Consider the following 24452-nt stretch of genomic DNA (forward strand, 5'->3'; position numbering starts at 1 on the left):
CCATCCATCTCATCTTCTAGGGCAGCATTTGCACCGCTAATTACCTCATTAACTCAAAAACTCAATCTTACTGCAACTGTTTCTGATCATTTATTTTCAACAGATTGTCTATAAAATGGCACAAAATGGGTAAAAAAAATAACCATCACTATTACCCAGAAGCCAATGTGACATCCTCTAACATATTCTCACACAACGATTTGTATCTTAAGAAAAGGTATTCCTCATTTTTCCGGCATTTTCCTACAAATGTACAGCGTCAATTTCTGATCAAGTCTTTTCAAAATAAACTTCCATCTTCACAGGAAACAACTTGGTTAGGTTTAGGCAAAAAAACTACTAAGATAGGTTTAGGACAGATCGTATTTAAGTAACGCCTCACCAGAAGTGGCGTAACTGAAGTACAGAAGTTACGTGACAAAAACTACTTAGTTGGGTTTAGGAAAAGATCTTGATTTGGGTTAAAATAACTCTAATAGCACTGCTTTTTGTAGGTATAGCTACGAATGGTGTATGAGAACAGCCTGCATTTTCATATTTCTTGTCTTTTCCCAACAACAGTTTAAAACCCAAAGACAGTTAACAAACAAACTGTGAATTTTTGCATTTTATGCTAAATGACATGATGCACAAATTATCTCTATCTATTATATTTATTTTCAATTAATTTACCAGTTGTTTAAGCTCTAAATTTAAGTAACAATAATGTATCTCTCTGAATAAATGAATACATTAAATGAAAACTTCTCCCACAAAATGACCATTTTGGTCGAGACGGTAGCGGCGGAAGTGTAAAATGGTACAATTTTGCCGAAAATACATGTGTTTGGTAAGTAGTGAGCATCCGACTAGATAAAAGACACTTGGATTATACTGCACCAGTTGTGTGTGAGTTTGTAAACGGATGGTTTGATATAGTTTAGCTGTTGTTAAACACAACCCTCCATTTACTTCCATTCATCAAGACTTTGCTCCGTTTTTTGAGTCTCCGTTCGCCATGGACAAAGTTTTCTTCAAGAATTCAAGGAAACGGGGTGAATAACTGATATACAAATGATTTCTTTGAGAAAACACCAAAAAACTAAATTGCTGAAGCATTTACAACATTTCATCTATTGAAGCAAAATCCTGAAATGTGTCCTCATGGTGGCGCCAGATGGAGATCATGTTTGTTACCTGAATCACCAGTGTTTATCCACAGTATGGTGGACATTTATGTTGAGCCAGTTTTAAAGTTTGCTCAACTTAAACTTTAATTTGATGCCTTAATCATATAATTACCATAATAATGTGCTTATGGTACAATAAATATAGTTGAGCTTGTAATGTTTAGCGCATTAAGTCAACCAACGTCACTCATCCTCAAGGGATTGGTAACCAAAGTGTTAATTGGGCTGACAGTTCCATCATAAAGCCATACGTTGCTAGTAACTAAAAATAGTTCATGCATAACAAAACATAATTATGATTGTGACATGATTATTTCTTTTTGATTTGTAAATTCCTTCTAAAACCCGTTTTATAGTCAATATTTTTGTATAACAAATAAAGTCAATAACTCAATCAAAAATGAAACAAAGACGATTGTAGGACATTTTTAATCAATCATCTCAAGACAAAACAAATAGGAGAATAACTGGTCACCTGAACAGTAGCACTCAGACAAACAATATTATTAATATTGTTTCAATATGTATGCGTTGGTCATAAAGTGTGCCTCTTTTAATTTGACATAGCTGCGAGGTGAAGGACTAAATGAGCTCATTACAGACACGCAGACTACATCAAAGATATAAAGAGTAATTTTCAATGTAGTGTAGCCTACTGTATGATGCATCATAGTGGATGAATTTACACAAATGACCCTGATATTAGTGGTCAAAATTAAGCACCAAGGCTTATTAAAGATATATTCACTGATTTTGTAAATAGTTTTCAATAGCACCCCAAAAAACTGTTTACAGTTCAGTTCACAAAAGAACATTTGGGGATTTGGTGGCACCATTCAAAAAAAATTATGTGGTGTATATTTAAGTTCTGCATAAGACCAAAAAAAAAAAAAAAAATCCAATCTCTACAGTTATTCACCAGAATCATATCAATGAGTATTTTTAAGTTTAAGTTAAGTTTTAAGATTCAAACTTGTCAAATTACACCATCTGATTTCACTATAAATCAAATTCTGAGACAGTTAACCACAGCTTCATTTACAAAGTTCTTTACCAAGACTAGCCCGGATATTTTAACTATGAACCATAGATGTTTGTTTCTGGCTGCTATCGAGCTATCCCAATTTGAACAATTCGAGTTCGACGCCTAACCTTAACCATGTCAGAATCAGAATCAGGCTCATGCCACAAGAGTTTCACAATTTGTGCTTTACCTTCTAGACACGAGCAACCAAAAGTATCCCAATTTGAATCAGAAACCCCGAACTGTTTCCGTTATATACATTTTGCAGCGGCGACCTGCGGTGGCAGGCAGAATTGCATAGTGAAATGTATAGCGTAGTGATAGGGAACCAATACAAAATCATTATTCTATAGCCATTACATTGTGCAAATACGTTTACTTCATGATGATAAGTTAAAGCAAAAGAAACTTGTCTATTGCCACTTTAGTTATGTGTTTTAAATGGTTAGCTCTTGGCCTATTTAGTTGAGATTACAGATGCTAATAGCACTAGCGTAATGGCCTGGAATAGATGCTGCTAGAGGTTCAGTGGTGTAGTGACTACTTGCAGGACTAGCTGGCAAACTGCTAGCCAGCTGGTAACAGGCTAGAGCTAGTCGGTCACAATTGCTCGTTGCTTCCCAACTGTTGTTGATGTAAAAGATTTTGTACAGATGATCGTGGTGAATAGATTCAGATGACTTGATTGTACACCGGTCTGAGCAGGCTATAAGATCGGAGATGTGGCGTCAAAGCAAGAGAACGAGGCAAGCGATCATGAAGTCATATTATAACTGAACAAACAAAGGCCCAAGTCTTGGTAAAAGAACTTTTAGAGGCAAAATTTAAAACCATCCTCCACTAACAGATACCAGAACGCAGACGAACCCAAACCACAGGAGTCACATACCTGTTTCAAATCCTCTTAAAGCCCATCAGACCAACCGGGCCTTTGGTACTGTAGGTCGGGGATCAATTGGAGTAGGAAAAAGCTTATTTAAGGGTTTGAAAAGGATTTGAAATGAGGGTTTGATCCACTTTTGTCTGGTTATAATGCAATTTTGTACCTGAGATGATAAACAGATTGCGGAAAACTTCATAACAAAAGTTGGATGGATGTCTGATTAAAAAAAGAAAAAGAAAAAACATTACAAAACATGAGAGGTAATCTTTTTCAAAATACATCGACAGTGCCACCGAAGGCAAAATTACAGAGAGTGTTATGAGTAATACTACAAGCGAGGAAAGGTGATGTGAAGAGAGTGGGGTGGTGGATGAGGAGAGACGGTTGACAATCAGACATGGACAAAAGCTCAACCATCGTTTCAAATACTGAATGAGCACTTAGTTTCTCTTTTCAGCCTTAAAAATAATGAGTTATTATGTGACACCAACGGGGGCTTTGAAACTCAAAAACTTCAAATTTCTATGGTGATTTTGTCCATGTCTGTGAAGAACTAAACTACACAGTGTGACCTCATCAGTCTCACCTTGGATGTTGGAACATCCAATTGTATTACAAATCTAAGCACAAAAATTGTGCAGTATTTCTTCTTTCTGGCAGTTGATAATTTTTTTAGATACTTAAAACAATGCAACTTAATGTTAAATATTGTATATATTTTCATTCCAACACATTTGTATACCCAAATTTAAATAATATTTTCTATTTAACTTCTTTAAAGTTTCAAAATCTAAGCCAGGATGGGACTTTTAGAATATTTCATCAACTAATTTCATGTTAATTTTGTATCTGGGGAGATATAGAGTAAAACACTACATTTCAACCATTTTGAACTGATGGTATCATTGTTCGAAATCGCCTTTACATCTCATGGAAGTAAACTGAGCCATTTGTTTTTAGCTTTTCTAGCTCATGAGATTCTCCATTCTATGAGTCAAGTTGAAGGTTGTTTAAGACCCAGCAACAGTTATTTGAAAAGGCAGACAACCCCACATCAAAGGTCCACAACAAAGTTGTGGCGCTCATGTTGATGGACGTAAAGGTCAGAACGGGCTGGAAGCAATAACAGACACATACTGGGAAGCGATCACACATGGAAGTGTCAGGAGCAATGGCACCTGCAATTCACTCGCCCATGCGTAAGCTCACTGGTTCACAGTTTTCTTAAGAATGACGAGTGATAATCTATTTCCCGCTCTATAGTCTGCCTGTCATATTTGATCAGCACCTGGAAGACAAGCTAGACTATAGTGTTTATCTGCGTTTTCATGCAGAATTATGTGACTAGCGAAATGATTTGCATTGTTGGCTGTTAGTACGTTACATGAAGACTGTAAGCCTTTTAATCAAAGCTTTCTGAAACTTTAGAAATCTCCTGAAAAAGAGCTGTTAAGATTCATTGTTTGCACTCTGTAAGTTGTTTAATGTACCTTGATGCATTTAGTGCACACCTGGCCCTTAAGCATATTGCAAACATCGGTGCAGATATTGCTTCCAGGGTGCGTACAAGTATCAGATCTGAGGAAAAACTCCAAGAACAAGGTTTAAGGGACCCTCAAGCTGTTATGGGCCACCAGGTTTGTTACAAACTGGGATTTCCTTGTGCTTTAGTTGGACCGTAGTCACAGCTTTTAGTAGCACCCTGAAGTTGAAACCCGTCTTGTGGAAAAAAAAGAAATCCTTCGATCCCATCCCCCAACGGTTCAGTGTCAGAGGTGCATATTCTCTGGCCATCACGTCCATACAAGACCCTTGGACACAGCCAGTACGGACCCACTGATATCTGAAATACGACTAGGGATGATGACTCTATAGCTGAGGGCAAAAAACACCCAGAGAATATTTCAGACTCGCCAGCTATGACACTGTCGCACATTCTCAAATTTCTCGGTGCAACTCACTCACGGTGGACCCCAGGTGAGGTTTTGCTCTTACGTCCGCTTCCTGTTTTTTATGAAAGTCCAGCAGTAGCTAACCGAGAGCCCGATTAAAAACTGTCAGAGATATTTTCACCCTTCGTCATTTTTATGTGTACGTATGTCATTGGTTGTTGAGATAACCAAGACGTCGGCAGAGTATCTCAAATATCTCAGCAACACAGAGAAGTATGGTGATCACGGTGAAGGTGTACATGGCACTGAGGAAGATGGTCTTTTCAAAGTGTTCGGGCACCATGCACTTAGTCACGTTAAAGGCCTTTTCCAAATCCCTGGCATCGCACATGTACAGCGGGTGGACCTGGGGGGACAAAAAGAGAAACATGAGGTGGTAATACTGTCATGATTGTGTGAATTTCCAGATGGCACTGTGCAATTTTGCTGGGTAATATTCGTCTTAACATTGGAAGATACTCAAGTTGGGTCAAGTCGGCTAGTTTTACCTAGCAAGTACTGGGCGCGACTAGCTCCATTCTTTTGTGTTGTTATATGGGGTATTGGAGGAAAATGTTGTTGCTGTCATGTCTCAGGAACCATCTTGAAATACTACGAACTTCCATCCTGCTGGCAGAATAACCTCGTAAAAGATCAGACCATGGCCATTTTTCAGCACCACTAACTGGTATCATTGACCTGGATGATTGGATTCATGGTGGATCACAGTGTTCAGTCCACCTCTTTGGATGACAACATGCATTGCAAGCTTCTTCTTCTTGGTCATTGCTGACAGGATCGACTTGATTGGATGTTTATTTAACCATTTTGGAATGTTGCATTGGTGCAAACTGTGGAAAGATTGGCCATTGGGCAAGAAAGTACTTTTCGTAACCCTTTGGTGTGGAGCCAGGCCATCTTGACAACTGCACTGATTGAGGTTTCCCCAAAGGGTGGCTTGCCTTACAAAGTTCAATTTTTTGAGGATCTTGACAACATAAATCCACTATTGAGTTGTTGCTCCATCGCATGAAGAGATGTGATTCAGGCATCTGGTAAGGGTGTCCCCAAGTCCCATTTCTTCAGAGGTGTTCAAGGTATGACGAATTAGGAAAGGGACCTTTGGCAACTTGGGACCATGGATGTATAATAAGAACGGGATACCAGACCCCAAGATGATGCCTATTCAGTCCAATGAGATTTTTTCACCATGGACATACCTGTCAACAGCTTTACAGACGTCTCTTTTACAATGGTGGTCTTTAGGGAAAATGCTTTTTGGGTCACAGGGGATTTCTCGTTGCAATATCGCGAATAGCCACTGGAAATATTGGAAGCAAAGCTGAGTGGCGGTGCCGTATCCAGGTCTTATTATGCATCCATGCTTGGGACATGCTGGAAGAATTACATCTCCTGGCTAGCCGGGGAGAGCTTTGGTACCCACCAGAAAGAACTTCCTTTTGAAAAGGTTGTAAGGGGTATCTGCACAACCTTTCATCACCATAACCATGAGTGGCAACTTGAAAATGGATGGATGGATGCATAACTGACATGGACAAGCACTCTATTGAGTTCATCAAGATTTATATCATTAGAAATGAACAGACCTGGAAGCCAAAGAGGTGGCTTTGTAGCCAGAAGGCGATGACTTCCAGAATGATTCGTAGAAGAACAGAAATGATGTAGAATACGGTGTAGATGGGTCGCTCGAGGATCTCTTCCTGGTCGATGTTCTTACAGGCTGCGTAGAGGTGAAAGACCGCCCCAGGAACTAGCACTGTTACCAGTTGTAACGCCCAAAAAACCTGGGGTGGGCAGAAAAGAAGGGAAGGGAGGAGTGAGAAAAGCCAATGGAAGAAGACGATCGGATATAGAATGGAGGAATCCTGAAATATATGATGGATATAGGGTGATAGTAGGTGATGGTAAAAGGTTATAGGACTGGAGGGGGTCCGACCACGGCTCTGAAATATCAGTAAGTTAGAATCTATGGCCCCGACCACGGCTCTGAAATATCAGTAAGTTAGAATCTATGGCCCCGACCACGGCTCTGAAATATCAATAAGTTAGAATCTATGGCCCAAGAAGTGAAAGTCAGTTGTTCGTTCCATTGCAACATCAGCGCAGAGCTACGCTTCCGCCATTTTGGACTGAAAGTGACTACCGGACACCAGTAAAACGTCCACCTACAAAGTGCCGTACAAAAGTAAAACTAAATTATTTCTCTTCTCATGTCATATTCTACCAAAATGGCCTGTGTTGAAAAAAAAAAATATTCTAAATTCAACACGCATTTTCAGTCCAAAATGGCGGCAGTTTCACACAGCAGCAGTTTCGTCTCTTTACTTCTACAATCTCTGGTGTAGTGTCGTCCTACCTGAGGTGTTATGGGTCTGAACTGGTTGTAGCAGTACAGGTTGAGTTCTCGGCGATCGGGGTCGCAGCTGAAGTGCAGAGCCTCATTTCCGTAGACAGCGAAGCCAAGAACGCCCAGAAAGAACATCCGCACCGAGCCGAAGAACAAGGTGTGGAACTGGCCTATCACCGTAGGAGGCCTGAGCTGCAACACACACACACACACACACAAATGCACAGCGACACATAGACACAGCACATTAATGTCGCCATGGACACACGCAGACATATATTGATGCGTACAAACAAGCGTTCACATTTCACATGCGACACACACACACAGAGAGAGAGAGACAAAGAGAAAACAGCTTTTGTCAGCCAGATAAATGCAGCTGCATCAGAGGCTCACCGAGGCCCTGAGCTCTAAAAGCTAAAACAAAAAACCCATTCAGAGGAATCATTCACCATCTCCTCTCTCTACCTGCTCTGTTCCGACTAAAACTGAGTCATGTTCACCGAGAAAAAAAAAAAAAAAAGGCCCAAATGACACCCTCACAAAGCAAAGAGGGTTACAAATACGCCATTAAGACGGAAGGTAAAAGGAGAAGTAAACAGATCGATGTTTTTCTGTTTTGTTTTTTAAGCCTCCGGGGGGATAATTGCTCTGCGCTGCTCCTCTGTTAACTGTCAAATCATGAACAGCAAGGTAGTTTTGGATGATCTGGCCTACTTACGCATCCTTCATAGAAGTTTTTGATGTAGTTTAAAGACATGGTTTGCTTGTCGATGTCCCCTGTTTAATTCCAGGGCTGCTCTGGGCCCTCATGGCCGGTCGGTTTGGCTGCTGGCACCAGTTAAAGGCCAACAACAGGAAGGCCACAAAATCTCCAACTGACCCCTCTCTCTCTCTCTCTCTCTGCCCTGAAAGCCCATGTCAATGCATATTTGTTTTTTGCCTTTTATCCCTCCATCAATTGACTCGCTCAGTAAAAAAAAAAAGGACAACAGAGACAGAGGGGGCCAACAATGGGCCTGGGGGGACATGTGGTCCCTGCATTATAATCCCTATAGAACTATGTCAGCAAAAAAACAACCTCTTGTCACACACAATGCAGAGAGAGAGAGAGAGAGAAAGAGAGAGAAAGAGAAAGAGAGAGAGAGAGAGATGGCAAACAAAAATACAATACACCCAGTTGGGTAAAGAACCATTTTTTAAAGTTATTCATAAAAAAAATAATTTCCAGTCATTTTGACACTTTTTAGTTTTTTCCTCACTATGACAAACATAAAGTCATGAACAAGATGACAACACACCCTGCACTGCAAATACTTCTGGAAGTGCATTGTCGGAGCTGCTGTGGTCCCCTTGGCGAGCTATACGAGCGAACCGGCCACCAACACAGAAAGAAACCCAAATCAAAATTAAAAATTTCCCCCAAAAAACAAAAAAAAAAGCCAAAACTGGACACGAAGTGAAATAAAATAAAATAAAATAAAATGGAAGTCCACACACCAACCGTAATCCTGGCGGTGTGTTGTTCATTCCACACTCTTTTTTCCACTCAGGGATCCCAAACTCATGCCAGCCAGTCGCGGGACCTCTCGGGTCAGAGAGCCACAGAGTCAAACCACGCGGAATCAACGTGGGGGGTGCTTCCGGTCACAGCTTTCAAAATAAACACAGGAGCTTGGCAAGAGTTGTAGCCCAAAAACAGAGAGGCTAAGAGGTGACTATAACAACCGAGAAACAAGAGATGAAAAGTAAATTACCCCTGTGAGTATGCAGAATGTGCAACATCACATTTATACTGAATTTTTTTTTTGCTGAATCACAAAAAGAAAACAACCTGGAAAAGACACAAGAAGAATTAAATCAATTTAAAGCATGGAAGCCGAAAAAATAAATAAAAATCCTCCAAATATTATTTCAACAAAAACAACAACCACAAAATAATAATACTAGAGTGTCATTACAGACAGAGTGCTGAGTGCTCGAGCCCCATTCACACTGATGAAGGTCCTTAAGCACGAGAAATTAGTATTTTGCATTCAGTCACCATCTTGGTTGTTGGCCGCTGCCTTCTTGGTTTTTGGCCGTCTCCATCTTGGTTTTTGACTTTTGCCATCTCGGTTTTTGGCTGCTGCCTTCTTGGTTTTTGTCCGTCGCCATCTTGGTTTTTGTCCGTCGCTATCTTGGTTTTTGGCCCTCAGGGATCCCGAACTCAGGCCAGCCAGTCGCGGGACCTCGCGGGTCAGAGAGCCATAGAGTCAAGGCACGCGGAATCAACGTGGTGCTTCCGGTCACAGCTTTCAAAATAAACACAGGAGCCTGGCAAGGAAAGAAACATGAGATAAAAAAGTAAATTATCCCTGCGAGTATATGCAGAATATACAACACCACATTTATACTGAAAAAAAATATAAACAACTTGAAAAAAAACCACAAGAATAAATAAATAAATTCATAACATGGAGGCCAAAATCCTCCAAATGTTATAAAATAATAGAATAGAATTCCTTTATTGTCATTGCACAAGTACAACGAAATGAAATAGCAATCCTGACAGTGCATACACATCTAGTGCAAATAAAGAAGAGTAACAATAAAAAAATATATATTATAAATAGAAAAACATGTATTTGCTTGACCTTTAAAAACGATATTGAACTGAAAAAAGATATTGCACATTGTGGAGTTGTTGTTGGCTCTATATACACAAGTAAAAAATAAATACAACTCTAAACAAAGGAATACAAATATATAAAAGAATAACTAAGATGCAGTTGAACAGTAAAAACGTAATGTAACGCTGTATAGACATATATACAAAGTAGCTGCAACAACAACGAATACATCATTATTACAGTGTCATTACAGACAGACTAAGTTTTTGATGAAGTGTCAAACCAGGTGTCAACTTGAACATATTGAATGCTCGAGCCCCATTCACACTGATAAAATGTTCTTAAGCACAACAAATTCATATTTTGCATTCAGTGTCCAACAAGGTGTCATATTGTTATTTTGTAGGGGTGTTTCGTACTTTTATTTTGAAGGTCCAATCCTACAGCTTCTGGTCTAACCCATACTAACTATGTCTTGCTTCATACGACTTTGGCAGGCAGCTTGTGCTCGCAGCGGCCGTGCGTCCGGAGAGCAGGAGGACCAACTCTGTGCGTAAAAGCGCAGCTTTGGCTCAGAGAGAAGCGATGGCGTCACGAACACGACATGACTGAAGGATCTGAGGATAGCTGCGTGTGTTGGTGCCAGACATGTATAATACTTTACAGAGAAAACAATAAAGACAGAGAATCTTGCAGGGCAACGGTAAAGAGTGCAGAACGTACTCTGTTTAATTCTATGTGCTGAAACACTGACTCTGAAATGCTCCTGATGTTATTTTAATTTTATTCTTAGCTTTATAAAACGGTGCTTTTTGCAGGGTATTTGCTCTCTGGACTAGTTGCACCATCACATCAAAATCTCGATAAATCCATCATAGATTTACCATCATTTTTCTTTAAAGGTGCAGTGTGTATAGGATCTGGTGACGTCTAGCCGTTAGGAGCACCGGAGGACATAGAGGCACATGATTTTTTTCAGGTTACCTGTTTCATGTACTACTGTCACGATATAGTGACCGTTTTATGAAAATAACTTTTTTTAATCATATTTGCTCCAATCTCGCCTACTGATGCTTTAACTGTCAAACCCACCACTGTGAAAGAGCTGGCAGATATCCAGAGGATGCCTCATTCTTTTTAATCTTACAAAGTATAATAAACACCTGAATATCCATCACTAAAACATATTGTCAGATGTTTTAATAATAAAGAGACTAACGCTGGACTGAACCTATATTATTCATATTTATGGTTATAAACTACAGCAGTTGGTTGAAGGACAGATTGGGGTTTTTCTTTTTTTTTAAAACTAAGAACTTCATGATCAAATTCCAGCTCATGTAGTGGCATCCCTCGCTGAGGAAACACTGCCATCTGTGACTGTGAACCACAAACACACACACACAAACACACACACACACACACACACACGCACGCACACACACACACACACACACACACACACACACACGGCCTGTAACTTTTAAGTCCATTTGAAGCTCCGGATGTGAACGGTAATCTTCAGCCCTCACGCTGCAGCTGGACACGAGTTAGAAAAGAAGAGTAAAGAAAGAAGAAGTCAAACCTCGTGTGGTGAATCAGAAGCTGTTATACCGGAGCCAAACTACCAAACTACTAAACTACCAGACTGAAGGTCTTTTGATGAGCGTTAGTCACCTAAAAGCACTTGTGAGAAACGGGCTGACTTTATCCCTGAACCTGCCGCCTTCTTCTCCCTCCAGCTCCTCATTAAGAGCATTCATCTCATGTTTTTATCTGATGACGAAGGACACCGTTTTCAGCAGCAGTGTGGGTTTGAAACGGGGAAAAAGAAACATCATTCAACACATTTCTGACCTGATGTGTAGCTGCCGTTTGTGGTTTTCCCGTCCCTTTTATTTTCCCCCGATAGTGGCGGGAAACATGCAGGATCAGAGGACATGTAGGGAAACCTGGACATTTAATGATACGCCGAGTTACACCACACAAAGTGAAGCGCCGCGTTTTTTGAAAAGGGAGGAAACATGCAGGTGTTAGCAGAAGATAAGCCCATCAGTGTGTGTTATCCCACTCCGCTGTGGCTTTTCATGCTTCCTCGTGGACTCCTGTTAAATCTCATTCCTCGCCTACCGGCAGCCTTTTAATCCCAATCACACTTTTTGTGCAAAAATCTTGAAAATGCATCTCAGCCTTTTGCTGATGGGGGGTAAGGGGGGGGTGGGGGGTCGTATCTGAGGAAATCACATCGTAAAGACTGAGTGGGAGCAACTAATGGTTTGTTGACCTGCGACGAGTCATTCATCAGTTATCACTTTACTGCTCTACTCATCGCAGGTTTGAAAGGATTTGATGGTAAATTGTACTGAATGCAGAACACACGATGAAATACCTTCAACTAACCGCTGACACGTCATTTCTGTAGTGAACAAAAGGGGAAGTGCTAACGTAGCACAAATACACACACTGTTTGTTGGTCACTCGCTAAAGTTACGCCGGAGAGACACACAGCAGACAACCTGCTAAACTAAACTAAATGTGCGGCGGAAACTTTTACTGGGAAAGTGGCTGCATGTCCGCGACACTACACGCAGCATCGTAGCTGCTGAGTTAACGCTCCCGGACGTTGAACTGGAGACTCCCGTCAACGAACATCTGTTGTCCTCCTGCAGCTGGCGCACCGCTGCATGCGAGGCACAAATCTTGTCGGTTAACAGTTAATAATCGGTTAACGAGGGTCAGTTATCGGTTAAAAGTTTTTTTCAAAATGAGCATCCCTAATTGGTTAGATTCTCATTTTTATTGGCGGATATTCTTTTTAGTGGAGTTGATGAAGGAAAGGATTTCAATACCGACTGCTTCACTGGAATTGTCAAAGAAAGTCCATTTTCAAAGGGGTCCCTTGACCTCTGACCTCCAGATCAGTGAATGTAAATGGGTTCTATGGGTACCCACGAGTCTCCCCTTTACAGACATGCCCACTTTATGATAATCACATGTAGTTTGGGGCAAGTCATAGTCAAGTCAGCACACTGACACACTGACAGCTGTTGTTGCCTGTTGGGCTGCAGTTTGCCATGTTATGATGTGAGCATATTGTTTTATGCTAAATGCAGTACCTGTGAGGGTTTCTGGATCAATATCTGTTATTGATTTGTGTTGTTAATTGATTTACAATAATAAATATACACACATTTGCATAAAGCAGCATATTTGCCCACTCCCATGTTGATAAGAGTATTAAATACTTGTTAAATCTCCCTTTTAGGTATGTTTTGAACAGATAAAAGAAATGTGCGATTAATCGTGATTAAATATTTTAATTGACTTATATAAAACTATAAGAATCTAAAGAGCATTTACTGTAGAATAATAGGAGCAGATTCATTCCCAGCATGCCGTTAGAAGGAAGCTATTTTAGGTTGATGCATGAAAATGAACACCAGGTCTCCATCTGTCTCTCTCTGTCACATGATATTAATTCATTATGAAAATTTAAAACAGTTTGGACGGCTCTCATTTATTCTCTCTCTCTCTCTCTCTCTCTCTCTCTCTCTCATGCCCGGTATCTCTCTCTCAATCTCCCTCTTTCTCTCCCTCATTATCCATCCCATCCGTCTTGTCTTCCGTCTTCTCTCTCTTCTCTCCTTCTTCATACGTGGCCAAAACTGAACATGGCAACCACATGTGATAGTGCAACATGTCATTCCTGCTCCAGATGTTCCAGCCAGTCAGACACAAGAACATTAGTGTGATCATCTATCTATCTATCTATCTATCTATCTATCTATCTATCTATCTATCTATCTATCCATCTATCCATCCATCCATCCATCCATCCATCCATCCATCCACCCATTCCTCCCTCCCTCCCTCCATCCATCCATCCATCCATCCATCAATCTATCTATCTATCCTCACAATTTGCCTTCTCCTCCCTCCCCCTCTCTTTCTCTCTCTCTCTCTCTCACATACACACACAGAGAGAAAGAGAGAGAGAGAGAGAGAGAGAGAGAGAGAGAGAGAGAGAGAGAGAGAGTCCGTGTTACCAGAGTCAAAGGAGAGCATCCTTCTCTTTAGGAGCGTTAGTCTCCTCTCACCCTTCAGTCGGTACCTCACCTTCACTCAGTCACTCAGTCAGTGGTTCAGTGGTTCAGTGGTTCAGTAGAGGGTCAGTCTTCAGATCAGTCGGTAGTAAAAGTTTCTCCTCGCAGCTCGTCTCGGAGTATAAAACCAGCTGCTGGTGCGTCTTTACGCGCGGAGCTTCCAGTTGCGCGCCGGCAGCGCAGAGCTCCTCTCTCTCTGTGTCTGTCTCTCTGTCTCTCTGTCTCTCTGTCTCTCTGTCTCTGTGTCTCTTTCTGTCTCTGTGTCTCTGTCTCTGTGTCTCTTTCTGTCTCTGTGTCTCTGTCTCTCTGTCTCTGTCTCTGGATATATTCCCCCCCTTCCGTGATGGACGACGAGTTCCTCTCCAACTTGCCCCCGTCTCTGTCCGGAGACCCGGACGAGTCTCTGAGCCTGAACTCCTCCTCCTCTGATCCCGGCTGGTGGTCCTCCTCGGACGGCATGGAGGCGGTCCACCTGGCCGTGCGCTGCGTCATGACCTCGGTGTACATCCTGATCATCTCGGTGGGTCTGCTGGGTAACATCACTCTGGTGAAGATCTTCATCACCAACAGCGCGATGCGCAGCGTGCCCAACATCTTCATCAGCAGCCTGGCGGCCGGAGACCTGCTGCTGCTGCTCACCTGCGTGCCCGTCGACGCCTTCCGCTACTTCTCCGAGGAGTGGGTGTTCGGCGAGGCGGCCTGCAAACTCATCCCCGTCATCCAGCTCACCTCGGTCGGCGTGTCCGTCTTCACGCTCACGGCGCTCAGCGCGGACAGGTAGGACAGGACGATGTCCACAATTATATGTTCAACTGTGTCCTGACTTCAAATAAATGTCCTGACATTTGAAAAAAAATCCTCACTGTCAAAAAATGTCCTCACTTTACACTCTCATCCTTTTTCGTTTTCCAAAATCCCACAACTTCCAAAAAATATCCTCAATTTTCAAAACCATTCCTGCTTTCCACAAATGTCCTCACTGTCCCTCCTTCCTAAAGATATCCTCACTTCTGTCTTTCCAAAAGTGTCCTGACTTCTAAAAAATGTTCTAACATTTGAAATCATGTCCTTTCTGTCCAAAATTGTCCTAATTTTCCAAAACTGTCCCTACTTTCTAAAGATATCATCACTTCTATATTTTAAAATGTCCTGACTTACTTTGCAAAAGTGTCCTGACTTCAAATAAATGAACTGACATTTGAAAAAATGTCCCCACTTGCCACAAATGTCCTCACTTTACACTCTCATCCTTTTTCGTTTTCCAAAATCCAACTACTTTCCATATATGTCCTTATTTTCTAAAATGTTCCCAACAATGTCCACACTTTAGAAAAAGATGCCTTGACTTGTTAAATGAGCTCACGTCACAGAAATGTCCTCTCTTATAACAATGTCCTCATGTCTTCATGTTTAAAGACATGCTTACTTTGCAAAACTGGTCCTCATAAAGACAGAAGTAGACACACAAACACGTGACTCGTCTCATCTTCTGTCTTCAGCTTCTGTCCTCAGCTTCTGTCCTCAGCTTCTGTCTTCAGCTTCTGTCTTCAGCTTCTGTCCTCAGCTTCTGTCTTCAGCTTCTGTCCTCAGCTTCTGTCTTCAGCTTCTGTCCTCAGCTTCTGTCTTCAGCTTCTGTCTTCATCTTCTGTCTTCAGCTTCTGTCTTCAGCTTCTGTCCTCAGCTTCTGTCTTCAGCTTCTGTCTTCATCTTCTGTCTTCAGCTTCTGTCTTCAGCTTCTGTCCTCAGCTTCTGTCTTCAGCTTCTGTCTTCATCTTCTGTCTTCAGCTTCTGTCTTCAGCTTCTGTCCTCAGCTTCTGTCTTCAATGTCTGCAAGTCATCCTCTTTCTTATAACAGTCCAGTGATGATTCTCCCATAAGGAGTGGTGTTATTCGGATAATATTGAGTCTCAAAAAGTAGTTTTATATCATCTTATACTTTATTATAAGGATCTTAAATGTCTGTGTGGTATATAAGCAGGTATTTTACATGTAACATGAGTATTTTTACAAACATATTTTACTCAAAACAATCTGAAAACGCCCTCCATCTCTGATCTCATGATGATCATTATTCCAGTTAAATGTGCTGCAACATGAAGTGTTTAAGGACAGTTTTAAGGTACTTGTACTTCACTTAAGTATTTTCTATTTAATGCCACTTTATACTTCTACTCCTCTGTACTGTGAGGGAAGTATTACACCTTTTTAGACCTGTAATAATTCCCCCTTTCCATTTATTTGGCCACATGATGATGATGAAAATATGATGTTTTGTTATAGAAAAATCATGATGATTGATTCATCTGCATCTCACTGACGAGCAGCTGAATCAAATCTAACGCACGTGTTCTCAAAAATATACTGCAGATGTTCACCCCCCCGGCAGGTGTAACACGTCCAGGCTGCAGGTAAAGAGACACATTATTAACGTGGAAGGAGTTTTAAAATGGCTGTTTGATGAATGTGTGAGAGACGCTGCGGCGTAATTAGAGCTGCTTAAGCTGATTTGTGGCGCAGCGTTGATTAGTGTGAGATAATGAGGAAGAGGAGGAGGAGGAGGAGATGATCATGTGATAGTAGAAACAGATACTGAAGAGGACAGCGATGCGACAAAAAGCTTCTCAGGAGAGAAGACAGTAGAAGACAATAGAAGACAATAGAGCAGAATGTAACTCAATAAAAGAGACGGATGCTGTTTTCATGTCTTTCCTCTGAAAGACGAGACGAGTCACGTGTTTGTGTGTCTCCTTCTGTCTTTATGAGGACCAGTTTTGCAAAGTAAGCATCAGTCTTTAAACATGAAGACATGAGGACATTGTTATAAGAGAGGACATTTCTGTGACGTGAGCTCATTTAACAAGTCAAGGCACCTTTTTCTAAAGTGTGGACATTTTTGGGAACATTTTAGAAAATAAGGACGTATTTGGAAAGTAGTGGGATTTTGGAAAATGAAAAAGGAGGAGAGTGTAAAGTGAGGACATTTTTAGAAAGTCTGCAAATTTTCGGACAGTAAAGACATTTTTGGAAAGTGAGGATTTTTTTTTTATCAAGTCGGGACACTTTGAAAAGATAGTTTTGGACAGTGAGGACGAGTTTGGAAGATGAGGAGTTCTTTGGAAAGTGAAGATGTTTATCAAAATTCAGGACACTTTTGCAAAGTTAGTCAGGACAATTTTGGAAAGATAGAAGTGAAGATATCTTTATAAAGTAGGGACAGTTTTGGACAGTAATGACATTTATTAGAGGTCAAGACCTTTGTAAAGTTAGTTAACACACTTTTGAGGATATATTTAGAAAGGAGGGACGCTGAAGACAGTTTTGGAAAGACAGGACATTTTTGGACAGTGAGGACATTTTTGTAAGTCATGCAGGACACTTTTGGAAAGATAGAAGTGAGGATATCTTTAGAAAGTAGAGACAGTGAGAAAATTTGTGGCAAGTGGGGACATTTTTTCAAATGTCAGGACATTTATTTGAAGTCAGGACACTTTTGCAAAGTTAGTCAGGACATTTAAAAAGATAGAAGTGATGATATCTTTAGAAAGTAGGGACAGTTTTGGAAAATGAGGACCATTTTGGACAGTAAGGACATGATTTCAAATGTTAGAACATTTTTTAGAAGTCAGGACACTTTTAGAAAGACAGAAGTGAGGATATCTTTCGAAAATAGGGACAGTGAGGACATTTGTGGAAAGTGAGAACATTTTAGAAAGCAGGAATGGTTTTGAAAATTGAGGATATTTTTTGGAAAGTCTGCAATTTTTTGGACGGTAAGGACATTTTTGGAAAGTGAGGACATTTTTTCAAATGTCAGGACATTTATTATAAGTCAGGAAACTTTTGCAAAGTTGGTGAGGACATTTGAAAAGATAGAGGTAATGATGATCTATAGAACGTATGGGCAGCGAGGACATTTTTTGGAAAGTCTGGACACTTTTGGAAAGATAGAAGTGAGGATATCTCTAGAGAGTAGGGACATTTTGGACAGTAAAGACATTTTTTAAAATGTCAGGACATTTATTAGAAGTCAGGACACTTTTGAAAAGTTAGTCAGGAGGTTTGAAAAGTTAGAAGTGAGGATATCTTTAGGAAGGAGGGACATCGATGCTGTTTTTGGAGACATGTTGTAGTGTCCTCACTTCTTCACCGGGCTCTTTAAGGGTTAACACATGTTTTTATGGATGATATTATAATAAGATGGAGCTTACATTACTTCTACCAGGGTCCTCACATGAATAGGAATACAACAGTCCGTCCCCTCAGCAGCTCACTGGTGTCTCTGAACATGAATTATTTATGATCTCTGTCTCATGTTTAAAGACCTCTGTCTGTCCAGCTCCGAGTCCAGTCAATCATCCACAGCTCCGATAATACACACCGTGTGTGTTGATGTGTTGATGTAGAGAGAGAGGACGAACACGAGGAAGTTATCATACATACTCTACATCCATGTTACTAAAAATATACGAAGAATTAGTTTATCATAAAATAAACACGAATAGGAATGTTTGATCATATATTTTTGAGAGTTGATGGTTCTAAAGATGATGTTTCCAGATGTTCCAGTGGTGTGAGAGATCATGTTAAGAGTGTTTTGTTTTTGTTTTTACGTTTTTGACGCACCGATCTCTAAATATTAAACATGTTGAATATTTCCGATGGGATCTCCTGTTGTGTGAGGGGAACCACGAGGAAAGCCGATGACGCAGTCAGGTGGGAAAGAACGACAGCCAATAGAGAACCGAGCTGACTGAAGAAGGAAGGACAACCACTGCCGTCGTCATAGCGGCTGCGGCTAATGCATGAGCTAATGCTAAACCATGGAAGTATTAAGAGAACTGGATTCAGCGTTGGAGGCGGGGCCCCGTTCACTCCGATGAAAGTTGAAGCCAAAATTGCTCGACTTCGGAGTGGAGAAGTACCCGGATCATCCGGCAATCCTCCTCATCCATTGGGCTAAAGGAGCAGGCGCAGTAGCGCTGGCCCGGTCACATGACTCGGTCACGGGGGTCACACCTGTCACACCGTCGTCACGGCTTGGCGCTCCAGCCTTGGTGTGGGTCTCATTCACATGAACGGCGGAAGGGGAATAACTCTGGATTCAGCTATTAGTGCGTTTTAGTACTTTTAGGACCTGATGATTTAAATAAGTTCTATCAGAGTGTTTGTACTGGGGAGTTGATTCACCTAAAAAAAAATTATCCGCTGAGTTACAGACGTCTCTTTCCCAATGTAAGTCTATGGGTAAAAAGTATTTTTGGGCCAAATGGCATCACGTGACAGACACAGAAGTTGTAGTACCGCCGTTTGGCCACTATGAAAATTGGGATCACCGACCGGCGCTCTTCCTGGGGGCTTGTGCAAAACACATAAAAGTATAAAAGTAGTAGTAAGATGGAGCTCAGAGATGAAGGAGCAACTTGTTGATTAGTGTTTATTCAACGTGTCTCCATGATGACATCCATCCATCCTTCCTCAATTTTCTGCACAAAGTAAAAACTAACATCACTAGTTCTTCCTGCCCGTCGTCCGCCATGTTTGTTTACACTAAAGTCACGTTTGATCACCAGAGGTTTTGTGAGATTTCCGTTATTTTTTAGTGGGGACTCTTTTTTTGTTCATGAATGAATCTGTTAGTAACAAACAAAACTGTTACATTTAACACTCAGACATCTGTTCATCTTTTAGTGTTGGCCAGCCTTCCACCTGTCAGCGACACCCCCACCCCCACCTTGACCATCATTGATGGAGTCTTGATGCTGCAGGAAAGGTGGTGGTCACATGGATGTGAATGCATCAGGATAACAGAGGAGGAACAGTGTGAATATATGAATGGACAGAGAGCAAGAGGCTTCAGAGGACGTCATGAATGAATTAGTTGGAGAGAAAGAAAATAGAGCATTGCTTTGTGATGATTAGCAGCCCGGTCTCACCAATTGTTGAATGAATGACACAGTCATTTTGAAGTCATTTTGAGTCCAATAACAACATATCTGTTACTTTTGGCGTGTCATATCTTCAGTACGCCATGTAGTCTGTACTGACTGCAATGCAAAGCATCAGTGTAAATATGCTCCGCTCAGAGTTAGTGACGTAGAATAAAGAGAGAGAGCTGATGGAGGGAGGGGAGTTGGATGGGTCCAACAAACACAGGACTTTAAACCAGGAGACCGGTGTTAATGTCCGAAAGTGTTGTTGAGTTATTTTGAAGCATAGACTGTATACAAAGATGGACGACATGACAGCTCCCCAAAAGTGAAGCCAAAACATCTGCATTGCCCCCTGGTGGCTGGCTGCAGTATAGCTCATAAACCCCGCCTCCTCCATGTTAGCGGATTGAACATGGCCAAACTAAAAAGTCAAAGTACAAGACAAATTTTAGGTAGTTCTCACCACGCTGATGTTTGTTCAAATGTTCATTTTTCTGATAAGTTTGGTTTTAATTAGTTATTTGATGCTATAAAAAGCGGGGGTGTCGGCTCACGATTGGTTCGGGCGGATGACCTCGATACCGCAACACTACCGCGCAGACTCTGGCTCCAAATTATGTCAAAATCTCAATTCGGCAGCTCCCGTATCCGGGATGTTTTGGCTTCACTTCTGTACAGTGGGAGGAGGTGGAGACGCGTCGTCCATCTTTATATACAGTCTATGCTTAATGACGTTTGTGACATGTTTTCTGTACTTCTGTTAAGTTGTTTGCGTACGCATTTTACTTAGTTTACGTGCTTATTTTAAGCCCAACCCTGATGTTTTTCCTAAACCTAACTCATTGGGTTTGTTGCCTAAATATAACCGCGACCATTTCACGGTAACAACGCGCCGATAAATGACATAGCCTAAAGTGCGTTATCATGACACGTGGAAATGCTATTTGAAAGGCTTTCCCATGAGATTGGGTTGTGATGATTAGACAAACAATTTGAGGCTAAACTACGTGTTGTAACTTTCCACCAGCATTTCAGTTTGGAGTTTGAAGTTCATTTCATTAATTAATAATAAAAACTACAAGTTGAGATTATGAAGTTACTGCCTACACTACAGAGCCGACACCTGGCTGTAAATCCTCCGATGTCCGTCCTCTGTCAGGTGGAGCTCTGCCAGCGCTTTAGAGCCCAACAACTTTTTAATTTATGCTCTCGGCGGCCTGTGGGGCTGACTCAGGATCTACTGATGGCAACAACTCACCGGCTGACACTCGACAAACACTTAAGATGCACAGAGGTTGATAATTTCCCTCCGAGCTGGGAGGCTGAATGTGTGTGTTCCCTCTCTCGGGTCTTCCGCTGCCGGCACCGTGAAAGATGTTGTTTCCTGTCTGCTTGTTACTCCTGACCATCTGAAAACAGACTGATCCTTCCTGAGCAATGATGACGCATGACACGCTCTCTTAATTAGCAATTAGCAGCCTAATTCGCTATGAAATAATGTAGCTTCAGACGTCCCCTCGGCATCTTAAAATAAAGCAGGGAGTTGTGGTTTAAGACTTTAAAATCCAAGGTCAGTCCTGTCTGGAGACGGTAAGAAAGAAGCAGCACACAAACAGAGAGAGAGAAAACAAGAAAATGCCAGAATCTCATTGTGTTTTTTAGGACATAAACCGGAGCTGACAGCGAGATCTCCCTCAGGGCGGCACATGGAATGGGCTTCTGAGCTGAAATTCGATTTGCCCGCACCATTTGTAAACCACATAACCAGCTGTAACATCCAATAAAGCATACATGTAACACGGCGGCGGTGCATGAGAGAAATTTGGACTTTCAAATAAGGCTGATAACACGGTTAAAAAGCTTAACACAACAAGCAAGATCGTGCTTATCCCCGAGGGGAAAGGTTCAGTAAGCATATGACTTAGTGGCAGAAATGTGTGCATTGATATATGATATTCTAGGGAAAGTGTGTTATCTTAATGGGCTGCAGCTATTAATCACTGAAGCTCTGTGTGTAAGTATGTAGGTGTATCCTTCGCATATCTCAAGGACCGTCAATCTGATCTACTTCACACTTGGTGCGTATATTTCTGGGGACCCAAGGAAGTGCAGTGTTGAAGTTGTTCTATTTAAACTCTTCTTCACTTCCCCGCAGTCGACGAGCGATGGGCGTTTCTGGACAACGCTGCAAGCAGCACTATCGGGTGCCAAGCAATCGGCCACGCCACAAACGGGCACTGCACTAGTTATTTTAATACAAACACAATCTAGTTCCCAGATATGACGTCTCTAAATTCAGCCCGTTTGCAGGAAAGGGTGTATGAATGCAACAATAATGCACAAGCCATTTAGCATTCAATAAGAACGCCTTTCTTGCATTTGGCGTGTCATGTGCATGTGTACGCCATGTCGTCTTTACGGACTGCAATGTAAACGCTCCACGTAAATATGCTACGCTCAGAGCTAGTGACGTAGAGTAAAAAGAAAAAGAGAGAGACTGCTGATGATGGAGGGAGTGTGTGTGTGTGTGGGGGGGGGGGGTTTGTTGTAAGTTACGTTAGTGACGTTTGTGTTTTGCGTACTTATGTTACAACCCGTTCTCACACGTCAAATACCGCTGTTTGGTCAGCGCCCCACGGCATCGGAAACCGACGCACGGAGGCCCTTAAACAACAGTATGTGACGAACCGGGACATACTGAAAGTAACTTATTTTGTCCCGTGAGTCGTTAGTCAGTGAAGTTAACGTCAACCACGACCGTTTCCTAACTCTATCTAAGTGGTTGTGTTGCCTAAACCTAACTTCTTGCGAAAATAGAAGTTTATTTTGAAAGGACACTATGCATGCAACAAGCGTATATTGACAGTCCCTGGTCCGTCCAAAAGTAACGCTAGAGTGGTACCAAGTGCGTCGCTCTCCGATGCCGAGGGGCACGGTCCAAACAGCGGTATTTGACGAGTTAGGAGTGAACGGGTTGATTAAAATAACTACAGAAGAGCCGTAACGTATGTAAGTTCGGAAGATATGTGCCAAATAAATCAACGTTGACTTCTGGTTTCACGCGGGACATGAACAGCGGTCTCCTGGGTGAAAGTCCTGTGTTTTTGGACCCATCCATCCACATCGACCTCCTCCATATGCGGAATTAAGCGGACTTACGCGGATGAATTATAGTGCATTACTTTTTGAGTGTATAACAGTGTATGAGAACGGCCTTTTTATTTTTGTAACAGTGATTTGTAACTGTTTTTGAAAGCACTGACTAACCCTAACCCTATATATATAGATATATAGATATCTACAGATATCTATATATCTATAGATATCTATATATACTTCCCTCAGAGCTGAACGATCCATTGAGGTTGTAAATGACGTCGGGTAACAGTTGAGTCATGCTGGATTAAAGCCTGACGCATCCATTAGTCCTAATCGATGCGTCACGCCTCCTGGAAATATGATAACAGTCTTCTCTTTTGGTTTTTCAACATTTAGGAGCAGCTCAGAGGTCCATCGTGTGTTTGGTCGTTAACAGAAAGAGGTAGAATAAACTATATTTATAACCTCTAAACTCTGCTGAATGAAAAGCTTCACTTTCAGAGTCACTCTGAGCAGCGACGGGACTGTTAACGTCTCAACAGGAAGTTGAAGTGGATGAAGTGGTGTCTATGTACTGTACGTATGTGAAGTACACTTACAGCTGCAGCTCCGACACCACCGACCGGCACCACCAGATGAATATTTGCAGAGAATTTGCGACAGAAACTGGCTGCGTGTTTCACTCCAGTTGACTGCAGATGAGAGATGAAGTGACTGCAGTGGAGCTGGGGGGGGGAGAAGGGGAGAAAGAGAGAGAGAGAGAGACTATTAAAACAGGGGGGAGAAAGAGAGAGAGGCTGGAGTGAGACGCAGTGCTGAAGTACATGCATTATTACTGTAGAAGCCGTTAGCCTACAGGTGCATGCTGGGAGCAGGTACAGATTCTTATGATGCAGTCAGCCTTTACATGCACATTAATATAACGAAGTTGTTCTGCTGTCAACCTAAGCAATTGTATTTGTTTGATTCACAACATTAAGCACGTGTTTACTGTGACCAAAAAGCGTCAGTATGTGACGAGTTGGATTTAAAACGTGTTTCCATTCACATATTTGTATGCACATGTTGAAGTATCGCATTAGAAAGCTGTATGGAAATGGAAAAATCCGATTAAACTTCCTCAACTGCGCATTAAAGTTTTCCCCCTCGCTTGAGGTGTTTTTTTGTCAGAGGAGTTGATGCACTAGATGGATTATGGATTATTGGATTATTAAACGCCTTTGTCAAATATGTTCTGACGTAGCGGACATTTAACTCACATGACTGATCAGCTGTTTCTGCTGTCTGCGTCTTCTCGAATATATAATATTTCCTCCTTTGTCACGTGAACATG

The 24452-nt window shown here is 41.6% G+C and overlaps 2 protein-coding genes across 2 annotated transcripts in view; one reads left to right on the forward strand and one right to left on the reverse strand.

The window, feature by feature from the left end:
* Window positions 1–1656: 1656 nt before the first annotated feature.
* gje1a (gap junction protein epsilon 1a) lies at window positions 1657–7684 on the reverse strand. Its single transcript, XM_074615598.1, has 3 exons — window positions 7385–7684; window positions 6615–6812; window positions 1657–5374 (listed from the first exon to the last, which is right to left on the reverse strand). Exons 1-3 carry the CDS (start codon window positions 7649–7651, stop codon window positions 5177–5179), a joined length of 663 nt encoding a protein of 220 aa, XP_074471699.1. The 5' UTR covers window positions 7652–7684; the 3' UTR covers window positions 1657–5176.
* A 6362-nt stretch (window positions 7685–14046) lies between these two features.
* The window catches only part of nmbr (neuromedin B receptor), a 47440-nt gene continuing 37034 nt past the window's right edge, over window positions 14047–24452 (forward strand). The window contains exon 1 of the mRNA XM_074615205.1: window positions 14047–14867. Coding sequence (XP_074471306.1) covers window positions 14434–14867 — 434 coding nt within the window. The 5' untranslated portion in view covers window positions 14047–14433. The remainder of the gene's footprint in view (window positions 14868–24452) is intronic.

The sequence above is a fragment of the Sebastes fasciatus genome, chromosome 18 (assembly GCF_043250625.1).
Source record: "Sebastes fasciatus isolate fSebFas1 chromosome 18, fSebFas1.pri, whole genome shotgun sequence".
NCBI classification, from domain to species: Eukaryota; Metazoa; Chordata; class Actinopteri; order Perciformes; family Sebastidae; genus Sebastes; species Sebastes fasciatus.

What these genes read in the sequence shown, in the direction of transcription:
- gje1a (XM_074615598.1), bottom strand. Translation starts at nt 7,651, where the DNA reads ATGTCTGCGTGTGTCCATGGCGACATTAATGTGCTGTGTCTATGTGTC. An exon ending in TCAGACCCATAACACCTCAG is followed by an intron (nt 6,813 to 7,384) that starts GTAGGACGACAC and finishes TGCCCACCCCAG; the next exon opens with GTTTTTTGGGCGTTACAACT. An exon ending in GCCACCTCTTTGGCTTCCAG is followed by an intron (nt 5,375 to 6,614) that starts GTCTGTTCATTT and finishes TTGTCCCCCCAG; the next exon opens with GTCCACCCGCTGTACATGTG.